The sequence below is a fragment of the Haliotis rubra genome, unplaced genomic scaffold (genome assembly GCF_003918875.1).
Source record: "Haliotis rubra isolate DU_JTF1 unplaced genomic scaffold, ASM391887v1 Scf23, whole genome shotgun sequence".
Classification (NCBI taxonomy): domain Eukaryota; kingdom Metazoa; phylum Mollusca; class Gastropoda; order Lepetellida; family Haliotidae; genus Haliotis; species Haliotis rubra.
The window spans coordinates 123,709-136,945 of record NW_025766336.1 but is presented as its reverse complement, the minus strand read 5'-3'; the positions used below and the strand labels follow the sequence as shown (position 1 = coordinate 136,945).

Genomic DNA, 13,237 nt, shown 5'->3' with positions numbered 1-13,237 from the left:
TAATGTCAATTCAACAAGCATGTGATCCTATGTTAACATAAAAAATGCTATTACAGTGGCGCATATGTCTGCAGTATGACAAAGGTTGGTTCTTACAGATGTACCTATACCACCACATTCATGACTGAGCCGGTCATGTTCGGCTATGATGGAATCCTTAAATGCTTTGCCTTGTCTCCACCATACTTATGCATGGCCACCTGTTAAGTCTAGACAGTGTCTCGATTCATCAGTGAAAAAGTACTGGAGCCCAATCTTGTTCTGTTCAATTGATGTGACCTTCATCACAATGCAAACTTGCCTGACTGCGATGCCAAGTAAGTGGGCTGCGTGACCGCAGAGCAGCCTCATGGAGACGACTACACACTCTCCGAGTAGAAATGTTAAAGCCACTTGTATTCCACAGAGAGCTTCTAAGTGTGGTGGCAGTCTTGCTACAATGAGAAGAAATTTGCCTTCCCACTGTAAGGTGGAACACTGATGACCACCTGCAAGCTGATCAAAATGTCTGGTGTCAAGTACATGCCCTTATGATCACTTTGGCTGACACCGAAACATTTGCAACTTAACGATGTAATAACGACCTAGTTTTAAGACTAAGTGACTGTACAACACTGTGTCAATATGGAAGTTTATCAATGAATCCACCGCTCCACTGTGGCTGTATAGACAATTCTGCCAAATCCTAATTAAGTGGAAATAAGAAAAAAGTTGAGCACAGTTAACATTTGGGATAGGTCATTTAATGGATAATGACAATATACAATGTAAATGAGTGAAGCTTCCACACAAAAAGTGAGACAATAGTGATATTCTGAGCTATGAAGACCAAATTGATGGAAACTGTAGTAGGAAGTAAACACAATATTAATGTCCATACATAATGTAAATTGTTCAAGTCAAATAAACCACAAACACTATGGGAACTATACAAAGTGTCACTGACAAAAAAGCATCTTTCAAAATGTCTTTACTGATGAAGTCACAATTACGCTGGCTACCATGATGGCTGGTGGGCATGCCAGTGCATCAGCATCACCTTGACTGCCCTGCAGACGGCACGTCATCTGACTTCTCTTCATGCTTATCCTGAAGACAACCTGTCATCTGGCTCGCATGCATGCCTGTCCTGAAGACATCATGTATTCTGGCTTGTCGGCGTGCTTGTCCACAGAACAGTCGAGTCCTCACTGTTTAGGACATCATCTGGCTTGTCCCGAAGATAGCTTTGTCCTCATACTTGTCCAAAGAAACTGTTAAGCATCATGTGCCATGTTGGTGCGGTGTGGAAAGAGTGAGGACAGTCCGAGAGCTTCGCCCCCCAACCAGTTTGGGGGCCAAGGCAGACGAAGCTCTACATGCTGACAGCTTTCGCACATAAACACACACACATTCTTGACTGCCCAGCTAGCCACACTCTATTGGGCAGCACTGTTCCAGGTAGGGCAGTATTCTGCTCGGGTTCAACTACTCTCAGTTGTACTGTTCCATCACACACTCATTACAAGTACTCAAACAAAACAATAACTCTTTCCATCATCAGTGTAGACAATAGTGCATGCATCCACTCATATGTGCACAGGGGAAACACAATGGAGCCAAATAACTCTTGTTCAGTCTGGTCTGACAAAGGTGATGTCATGAATTTTCATGATATGATACGTAAAAACAAGAACAAAGTGAGAAAAAGCAGAAAATTCAGACGCAAAAGTAATTGTCACTAGCACTATAAATGTCAGCATATAGAAACAAAGTTAAACAAATTTTCCACATGATCTTCGCCAAGAGTTTTTTTTCACATCCAAAAGTACAAAACAGAAACGGCAGTATTTATATCCCCAGTGTTCCTCTTGTCCTATCGCCACCTTGTAGGTGAGCGCACTACACAGCATGCATGTATGCAGCATCAACATGGGTGTATGTGTGGCATGTCAACCAAGCCCTCCATCAACACGTCATCCACAGCTGACTCTGCTGGCCAGCCCATTGACCAGAACCTTATCGCTGTGCTTCTACTTCCATGCTCTTGGGTGAGTGAGACAGCTGCTGAGGTGATGAGGCATATGGTGAGGACCCAAACTTGTCTGATGTGGATAGCTTGGACAGTGCATTGAGTGCATCTGGGAAGTTGGGCGGTGTGGCAGGAGTGTTGGCTGGAGTACACAACTGAAACAGAGGCAATATTTTAATACTGGCCATTATAAACAATGCACCATGACACAATTCCTGAAGATATAAAGGAAAAATATGGCAGCAACTAACACAAAAATTAGTCTGTAGATTCACAGTTTCTCTTGACTGTGAATGAGAAATGTGACTAATGTTGCACCTCTATCAAAGGAGGACTAGCATCATCAAATGAAATACATAACAAAACCGCTGACACCGATATATTTGATGCTATAGTTTGTTTCAAGTCTTTGTGGTGACACAAGAAAGAAAACACTAGTACATTAACTAACATGCATCTCACCTAATTTATCTTCGCGGAATGAAATCTTTCTATTTATACAACAGAAGAAGACACCTTTTGGAGATAACATAACTGTTAAAGAATGTCTTGATTACTAATACTATGTAAAGTAATGTCTTTAAAGCATAAACAATTAGAAAGTGTTAATCTGTATCTTGAATGGACAAGATGCCTTATACACATGAATGAGTCATGTAAGTAATCAGAAAGAATCTGATAAACTATGCATCGTTATTTGTTTGTATGCATTCCATTGCAGCAAAGAGGACTGATTAGCCAGAAATATTGTCTTCATGGTGCATGCTTTGGAATATTTGAAAGAACGAATCATCTGGCAGTTACAGAAAACCCAGGGGTGGAAATAACTTTAAAATTGATAGTGTACTCCGGTACAGTGGCACATGTAAAGTCACTTGCCCTGATAATTTTTCCACTATACCAACCGTTTTCTTGCTGATGTTTTAATAAACAACATAATTAACATTGGAAAGGCAACTGGACACCGGTAAAGTGTGATATACAAATTTGCTTGCCCGACAGAAAAAAACACTGGACTCGGACGTCAGGCAGTGGGTTATTTCCACCCCTGAAACCCAACAAGAGTGATCAGTCAGTGACCAGTGATGAGTCACATACAAGAGTATTTAATGAACTATCAAAACAATACCATTGAATTAAGATTTAGAACTTTGTCTCTGTGTGTCACTAGGTCCTTTTACCCAAATATCTTTAAGGTGGCATAGGGCGGTGGGGTAACCTCAGGGCTCAATTTAGTGCTTTGTTACTTGCACTGGTGCAACCCAAAATTACAAAGTGCAACCTAGTTATTAGTCTAGTAATTTTTTGAGAAATAAATCAACAATAAATCTAACATTATAAGCATAAGTATGTAAGCTCATTTTTCTTCTCAACTTTGAATAATTCAATAGCACATTTCTTTCATAACATATTGCAATAAAATGAGTACAACTGGAACTTGGCTGGAGCAACTAGGTTTTTATCTTTGGTTGCACCTGGTACAAGTTGGTTGCCATCTCTTAAATCGAGCCCTGAACCTTGTGGTTCAAGTGGTCTGCTCATCATGCTGAAGACCCGGGTTCAATTTCCCATATGGGTACAATGTGTGAAGCCCATTTCTGGTGTCCTCTGCTGTGATATTGCTGGAATATTGCTACAAGCGGCGTTAAACTATCCTCACTCACTCACTTAAGGTGGCAAAGGAAGGGGCATATCTCCCTAATGTTGTAAAAGTTACTAACAGATTGAAGTTGGTCAGCTTTTGGAACTAGGCACTTAATACAATGTATGTAGCATATATACTACTCACACTTTGATAAGGATCACAAAAATTCAAAACTTTACTTAAACGTAGATTTATAATTTGAAATCGTATTCATTTAAAACTGGATAAATAATAATATGGTAACACCTCTGTAGGCAAAGAGCCACTTTAATCTAACCTTATGGACTTGATACATGAGTAACCACAAAAATGGTTTTCATGGCACCAATCAACCATTTTGCAAATCACGGAATGAGTCATTGACAAGAACACAACACCTGTCAGTAGCAGGTATGGGATCCACAAGATGAAATGACATACTGAAACCTAGGATCCATGCTTACAATAAGCTTAGATATTTAAACCAAATTTGACCCCACATCATAGTTTTCTGTTGAATCCATGATTTGATCCTTAGCAAAGTGTAAATAGTATAGAATACCTTTCAAAAGGGTTCTTAATTTCCCTTTCAATCCTATACATGCACCACTGCTGCTAAAATGCTTTATCAATAACACCAGCTAAACCAATGACACCACAACAATCACTTAATATTATTCTCCGGCTGTAACAACATCCTTGTTATGACTCAAAAAGAACTGAGGGCCATATCTAGCATGTGACTGGCCCAGCCACATAACACTTGTCCACAGTACCATGTCCACCAACTCCACCTTCTGTTCACATTCTTCAGTACCACACAGCCCATAACAGCCTCCACAATACTCAAGTTTGCTCCATACATCTTCCCCAAACACCTAGACCAACACATAGTATCTGAATATACATAATTTTGATAGAAATAAATATTCATTAAAAATTGCAAAAGAGCCCCAGTGAGATTCAGAGGCAATCTAGATTTGCTTCATTTGGGTCTTTAGCATTGCAGAAAGGGCAGGGCAAAAGGGAAAATAATGCGGTTCAGGGACTGTGAGACCGATTACCGAACACCAGACTCTGAACCTAAACAACAAGCCAAACATTAACAAGCTGGCAACATGTCCTGTGGACTTGTGGCCTAAATATCCCGATGAACTGGTTCACTGAGGCGAGACCAGTAAACACCACACCTAGACAAACACTTTATCAACAAAGGCTGCTGACATGAGCTGCAGGTTACACACAAACACAGCAGGCCACACTGGATGACACACCCAGGCTGACACACATTCACACATCAAAGTACACACACCATGTATTCATGTATGCAACCAAATTGAGTGTTTGTGGAGATTATCGGAACAGATGTCAGCATCTCTTATGATACACTGACACAACAATGTATCAACAGAAGTCAGACATTTCATAACTATTATGATGATCAGGGTTTTATTTTGGTTCAATTTTGAATTCATACAGTTAAACATAACAACACATCTGTAATGTCAGATGACCATCAACACCTTCCCACAATGCATGGCTGTTCCCCAATGCGACCTCCACGCTACAACAATCCTATTTAAAATATGGAAGTTATGATTGCCTCAGCACGAAGTTGATTGTGTGGAACAGGGACCAGATGTCCTGGTTTTATTTGCTACAATGATTACAATGTCAAGATGAAACATCTAAATGTTTTGTAGGTGCCTTACTGGGTTGGTAGGGAATTTTCAGTTTTCATTTGTAAGTTATACCTGAAATGACAGGTGCATGATTCAACAGAATCCACATATTCAATGACAGGGCTTGGCATTCTGTAAACTGGCTGACAGTTGCCCAAGACCCATTATGACTCAGCCAGATATGTCCAATCTAGTCAAATTCCACAATATTTGTATCAAACATTACAATACATTTGTAATCACAATCCACAAATATCTGTTGAAGTTGTCGTCATCCTGGCAGCAATCACTCAGTCATGAAATATGCCACAATATACGCTCAAGTCAACAATCCAGAAACCAAAACTATTTCATTCATATAACAAAGTTTACTATTTTGCTTTCAGGAAAATCTTTCAATACACCATCTTGAACAAGGAAGTTGAAAATTAAACTGCGTACTGCCCACGGTATTTCACTCCAGACTTATTTGATAAACAAATAAACAAGTACTCTTAAAGACCAAGTGAACTGAACATCACAACATGTTTCATGAAAACTTCAAACATGGATAAAGCTTAAAAATGTTAGTAATTGATCCTGCATAGAATGTCCTTAGTCCACAACACAAGTACAGGATGAAACAATCACAAAATCCAGGCTTTAAGAAATAGAGTCCAACACAATGACAGTGATTAGAAATTGCCAATCTGCATGCTCTGTTTCGAGACGCTGTACCACTGTAAAACAATAGCCACATTCTACACAGACTAAAACGCTAATAATGTTTCGAGGGAAGAAACAGGGAGAATCCTAGATGGGCAGGTGTTTTTAGATGAGTCCAGATCCTCTCTGGGCTAACTGGACGTGCATGGATGATGTCCAGATCCACTCTGGGCTAACTGGACATGCATGGATATGTCCAGATACTCTCTGGGCTAATTGGACATGCATGCATGCATGGATGTCCAGATACACTCTGGGCTAACTGGACGTGCATGGATGATGTCCAGATACGCTCTGGGTTAACTGGACGTGCATGGATGATGTCCAGATACGCTCAGGGCTAACTGGACGTGCATGGATATGCTAAACATACTAAACAACACTGACATCTCCTGTCTGCATGTTGACCTGACCTGTACTAAATAACACTGACATCTCCTGTCTGCATGTTCACCTGACCTGTACTAAACAACACTGACATCTCCTGTCTGCATGTTGACCTGACCTGTACTAAATAACACTGACATCTCCTGTCTGCATGTTCACCTGACCTGTACTAAACAACACTGACATCTCCTGTCTGCATGTTCACCTGACCTGTACCAAACAACACTGTCATCTCCTGTCTGCATGTTCACCTGACCTGTACCAAACAACACTGTCATCTCCTGTCTGCATGTTCACCTGACCTGTACCAAACAACACTGACATCTCCTGTCTGCATGTTGACCTGACCTGTACTAAACAACACTGGCATGTAATGTCTGCTCTGGCTAACTCCTTTATGTACCATGCTGTATTCTAGGCAGCCTGTTTCATTTCCTGCCAAACTTCCTGAAGCAACTTCTCGTTGAGTGAGAGGGCTATGTGTGGCTCAAAATTTAAGTAGTGAACAAATAACCTTTAGTATGAAGGGTACGATTTGATCCTATTGTCAAAGCATCTTTCATGGACCATGGCATGATGCAACATCATCAATAGTACCTTGTAAACGACAAAATGCTCCTCCCAACATAGTGTCAACAGGTAATTAAAATGATAACCAGCTTTGAACCAAACTGTCCTGGAAAATGAAATGTTTTCAATTCTTGTGATGACCTATAGTGATGTTGATCCCACTGTTCATAATTCTGTTATGGTGATTGCTCATTCTTTAGTTATGAAAAACTGTGTGCATTGACCTCACTCACTCACCAAACGCCCCTATATCACACACACATACATACAGAGACAAAAGAATACATATATACACAGAATGGTTGGCATGACACTGATACACTACATCAGATGTGAACAATGAGACCACTGACTGTGGGACTGACTTGGCACACTTGGATATTGTTACCATAGCTACTCAATAATGCCGTAACCACATGAGAAGCAGGTGTGGCGGATATGTCACATGCCTCCTTGATTCACTACACATTTCTTTCAGTGGCTTACTTCAGGTTCTACAGAAAATCATGTATTACTTCCACTTGCTTACATTTGCCATGCTAATGTTCTGAATGGGAAAAACTTATCTGCAAATAGCTTTTGTTTTGCTAAATTTATTAAAGGTTTAACGATGGCTTCTCACAAGTGATTGGCTTATAAAGAGCCTGTTTGCTTTTTGCTGCCTGAGAATTATACTATGCTATACTGTTCTTTGAAGGTAATTGGTAACACTGAGTGATTGGTTGGAAAGGTCGGTTCACTGTAATCTTTTAGACAAACCCACCATTAGATGTAAATTCAATGTCTTCCTGTCTGAAAAATGTCCCTTATTCTATTTATAAAAGTGTAACAGGCTGATTGTCCAATCAAACCTATCTAATGTGCCAAAGACATTAACATTTGACCATTTACATTCAGGATAATCAGGTATTTTTTGTTTCAAGTTAGAGAACAAATGTTAGCATATGCCATCTTTGTGAGTAAGTGAGTTGGGTTTCATGCTGCTTTTAGCAATATTCCAGCAATATCATGTCAGGGGTCACCAGATGTGGGCTTCACACATTGTTCTCTCAGGCAACCTTCAGTATAGTTACATTATTCCAGCCTTAGAATTTTCATAAATACACACAATGCCATTTAGAAGGGTCAAAATGTAACACAACTTAGAATTTAATATTTTCAGAAAAGAACAGATCCTAGTACATGTACTTTTTTTAGGTGTGTGTGCATGAGTGCGTGCTTGCATGCATGTTTTCAGTTAGACTGGGATTCAATGATTGATTGGTTTATCTCCATGTTAAAAGCTTTCTTCAGTGAGGGGTTTGGTAGCAGTCTTTGGTCTATCTCAGCAATAATTATGTGTATCGTCAAGATAGCATCTTTCAGCGGTCAGTGGTTAGTTTATCTCTAAGTAAATAGGTTCTATCAATGTAGAAATTAATAGCTTACAACAGAGCATGGTTGGTTTATTATCAAATTAACAGGCTTCATAGATGCATAGTTATTCTGTTGCCAAGGTAATAGGCTCAATGATTGGTTGTTCATAGCCATGTTACAAGGTTTCGTCAGTCAGTGGGAACAAACAGCACCAAAATATATTAAACCATGATATTTCACTTCTGCTAATGATCTTGGGAAATGAACTTAATTTCAAACAGGAGATATTGCCATGGTTTCTTTGCTTATTGTATTGCATTGCTGAAATCCTTTCCAAGTGCCATGTCTGAAGATTTATTTTGAGAAGTAATGAACAAGTACATAGTACTTCTAGAGGACTAAATTACCAAGGAAAATGAACCATAATCATGATAATATTTCTTCTATGTGAATTGTAAGATACTTTTATTCTCATGTTGGTCATATTGACCTATAAAATGAATGATCAGCCTCTATTATCCAATTCCTGACACTAATATCACTATTACCAAAGCCACACAAAGCATAATGATGATGAAAACATGGCTGTTTACCAAACCGCTTTCGAAAAAATTCACAACCATCTCATAACTCAGATCTTGTCCAGTGTCAACATGTTGCAACTGGATTTCTTACATTGCCCTAACATTCTTACAAAGTCGGTTACATTTTGAAATTTGAAAGGTACATTACTCTTAGTTGACAGCTTCTCCTTAGGGTGCTGCATTCTTCAAGCAAAATTTGAAATGACCTAATGCTTGAAGAAGACAGAAGTTTGGTCATTACATATGTTTTCCTTGAATATTTTGGCAAATGTTCAATAAATTTGTTTTATAATGCTTAATCTATTTCAAAACTATACCTGAAAAAAACACCCAAAAAATTGTTCATTTAGGAATACTAACTTCAGTAATTTGTTTATGATTATTGGTTGAACAAAATTGATGTCAGACTTTTTGTAGAGTTAATAAGATGTAATTTGTGATGAATTTTTATGAATTAAAAACATCAAAATATAACTTGAACTGCATCTCTCCTATAGATATGGATGGTGATCTCAAAATTTGAAAACAATCCATTCAAAGATATTCAAGTTATTGGTTGAACAAAACAAATACCCTAGGGTTTCTTAAAGATCACATATACTCTAGGGGGGTACAAATGCATAAATCATTTAATGGCATTGTTAAAGGTCACATGCAACCAAACAATTGAACATAATTAAAACACAATTATCACTTATTCATGACATATAATCTACATTGCTGGTTATGAAAAAACATATAAACAAAATCATAAGCGTACAATCGCAAATTAAAAGTGCAATATTGTGTACTTGGGTTTACTTCCCAAGAAACGAAGCAGCCGGGATACCGAACCCAGTCAGAGCGGGTGGGTGTGCACTCAAGTGTAACGGCTGTTTCATTTGCAGATGCCGCCTTCACGGCTCATTGTGTGTGTATATATAGAGATGTTGGGTTTTGTAAATACATGCTCATTTTTTGTGTATAACATTTTGCAATCAACAGACATCATAACATGTCATGTGTTCAAGTATCATACCTGCCTGTCTGTGTAATTACATAATGTGACAGAGACCGAACTCGGGCCATAAATCGGGTTTTGTTTATGGTGTATAGCCTGATTGGTGTTAAGTTCAAATTGCATGTGGTCAGTGATCGCAGTTGTGTACTGAATATTGTCATAAGCAGACAGGCAGGCAGACACACAGGTGTCAATAAAACAAGACATTGAGTTTTGTCTGTGACAACGACATATCTATATCACAGTTAGAAATTCTGTCAACGCTAAATAATGACATTGCTTTTAAGTATCGAACTGAGAAAGTGACTCGGTAAGAAGAATGTGTGGTGAAATAGACAAATGAAATTATATAAACAGTTTATTTACTGTCATAACATATAAAAAAGCTCGCGCCTGTGAGATATCAACAAAACATTAGGAAAATAGCTCACACCAAAGCCTTCACCGAGTATTCACCGGACAGCCCGCTTCCAAGTTACGCGAACCTATTTCACTGCGCACGTGCTATGAGTGCAGCCCAGCTGTTGAAACCAGTTTTCCCCCGAAAAGTCGGGGGAAAATTAGTGAATCGTTTGAACTCCGATTTCGCGCGGTTTTTTTCATCGCATTATTTTTCAACTTTATAAGTTGGATTTGCATTTTAGATGATTTGTTTCGGTAAGTCCATACCGAAAGGTATCAGAATCTGCAAAGTTGTGTTTTACGTTGCATGTGACCTTTAAAGATAAAAACCCTGTCATTAAAACTACTCATTTCGACCCTTAATTAACTTAAATTGACCTTTTTGACAACACTGCACAATTTTTCTCCCGCGAACGAAATTTCAACGAATCAGAGGGGCGTGTATCCATGAAGCGAGGTGGCTGTCAATATAATATTACTTACAATATTATTGTCACTTCGACCACAACCTCGCTTCCCGAGGAAGAAATCGTTATATTACAAGTTGTGTCATAGAAAATCTTTTTGGTCATCAATCATATACATATTTTACTACAACTGGTAAGTAGTTTTGATTTTTTTACTCGATGAAAACGTCTAGAAATCCGCAAAATGACGAGCTTATTACACACTTTATATACCACTGACTGAAAATCCTTCCTCACATAACTTCACTTCTGGTTCGATGTAGTGCCCTGGCGACAGAGTTACATAATCTCTCTGTGGTTTCGTTGGCAGGTGAGAGTGAAGCAGACGGCTTTTTGGCAACTTTTAATCGCTCGGTATTAATTAACCATAAGTTTTTAAAGAATGAATTTGCTGTTCCGCTTAAGACTAACCACAAGTCTCATATGTAATGGTTAAAAGTGTACAAAAAAAACAAAGTTTATACGTTCTTTAAGTTCAAAATAAATTGTAAACATAACTCTTTAAAAATTAGAAAATCAGAACCAAACTTTGCATTGCACCTCTCCTTTATACAAAGAAAGTGGTTCCCAAATTTGAAAACAATCCAGCCAACAGTTTTCAAGTTATTGGTCGAATGAAAAAGTCTTCGGGTGGATATACGGATGGACATAATTCACTGGTATAACTTTTCAGGTTCTTCAGCAACCTTTACTTGTTATAAGAGGCAACTAATGGGTTCTAGTTGGCAATCTTTCTGGCTTGGATATCATCAATAACAAACAACAAAGTTGACATAGTCGCATGCAATTACTTGAATGTATTTGGAAATTATTAAGCAGAGTTAAAGTAAACACTGAGTGCATGAACTGGATAAAGTAAATAGTAATGAAATGTTGTGTTGTCCATAAATATAGGCTGAGCTGTTCATATTTATGTCTGAAATTGCATTCTGTATGACATATCATGCAAAATTAATATCTCTGTACTTGTTAGTGTTAACATCTACAAATTATGGCATACTGAAAATATGTAATATTCTGGTTGCTTTGTAAGTGATGCAAGACATTTCAGCCAGCCTTAGTCTTAGGAAGAAAACCAACATTAATCCAAATTTTCTTTGACAAGTACTTACACACATTTACCTAATCATGCCAATGGTGAAAACAATACTAAGTTAACATTTGGTGAATGCTCATTTTATCTATCAGAAACAACAGGTAAAAGACATCCCTTCACAAACCTATAAGTTATCACAATGCCTTCTGTGGGTCTTGAAACACTGTTTTGAAATCAATGTTCACTAAAATACGGCAAATGCATTTAATAATATCAAGTTAATGTTTTTTAACAATTATATACTGAACTGAGTGCATTGTTTATCAAAGAGTGACTGATTAATAGAAAATAGACAATGAAGACTGACTCATCATCAGATGTCATAATACCTTTTACACATTATTTGCAATGAACCATTATGTACATTCCCCAAATTACCAGAATGTGGCACTGAATAAATTATAATATTCATTCACCAGGAAAGTCAGCCAATGACCCAAATACATATATTTTGGCTACAAAAATGAAACTGAAACTAAAGATTTAAACAGAAACATCCATTATTCAAATGGCATCACCTTTATTTGAGTGAGATCCTTTGTTAAACAAAGCAAACCGAACTAGGTGCGGCATGCGCAATACATGTAAACACAACACGGCTGACGGCGAACTCAAATGAGAGAGGGGAACGAGTGATTTAAACCCTCGAATACCATAACTTCTATTTAATAGCGAACCTTACAAACGAAATGCACACTATTACACTTTTGAAATGAGATGTCACTGGAAGGATATATAACGCATGTCACATTTTCAACATTTGCCGGAATGATGTCATCAAATATGGACGTCTCTGGCCCAAATACTCACAGGGTAATTTCCGTTGGCGTGGTTTCCGTTACATGTCCGACAAATTGGCGATGAAGCATCTTGAAAAAACATACTAAGAGCCGCCTGCAAAGGAAAACGATAAAGAAATGAATAATCTTTCGATGTATCGATGGATTATAGCAAATGATTTAGTACCGATACCAGGAATCGGCACCGAATGTGACCTATTCCAATGATAAACATTCGCCATGTTTACATCCTAACTCGCCAGACTACCTACCTCAAACTGCCATTTCGCTGCTTGCAATAACTGTTTCGCCTGTTCTGCGTGACAACCAGCCGCCATGACAAACTGGTTTATCATAACCTGTTGTTTGAGGTTATCCATGGTTATATGTGTTGTGAAATGGCAAAAATTCCAAGTGTCGGATAGCACCAAAAAGTGTAAACACAAGTCGCAGTGCAAGTTGTTGTTGATCGAAGAATGAGTAGAAATAGCATATGGTGTACGACAAGTAACAATCAGTTTCATGTGGGCGGTTTTCTGTCGGAAACATCGGACAACTATCACACAGTTTTTTT

The 13,237-nt window shown here is 38.3% G+C and overlaps 1 protein-coding gene across 1 annotated transcript; it reads right to left on the bottom strand.

Moving 5' to 3' along the window:
* Positions 1-721: 721 nt before the first annotated feature.
* Positions 722-13,152, bottom strand: LOC124277942 (UBA-like domain-containing protein 1). The gene is made up of 3 exons (XM_046713658.1): positions 12,936-13,152; positions 12,695-12,778; positions 722-2,166 (listed from the first exon to the last, which is right to left on the bottom strand). The coding sequence occupies exons 1-3, from the start codon at positions 13,041-13,043 to the stop codon at positions 1,999-2,001; spliced, it is 360 nt and encodes a 119-aa protein (XP_046569614.1). The 5' UTR covers positions 13,044-13,152; the 3' UTR covers positions 722-1,998.
* Between the last annotated feature and the right edge of the window lie 85 nt (positions 13,153-13,237).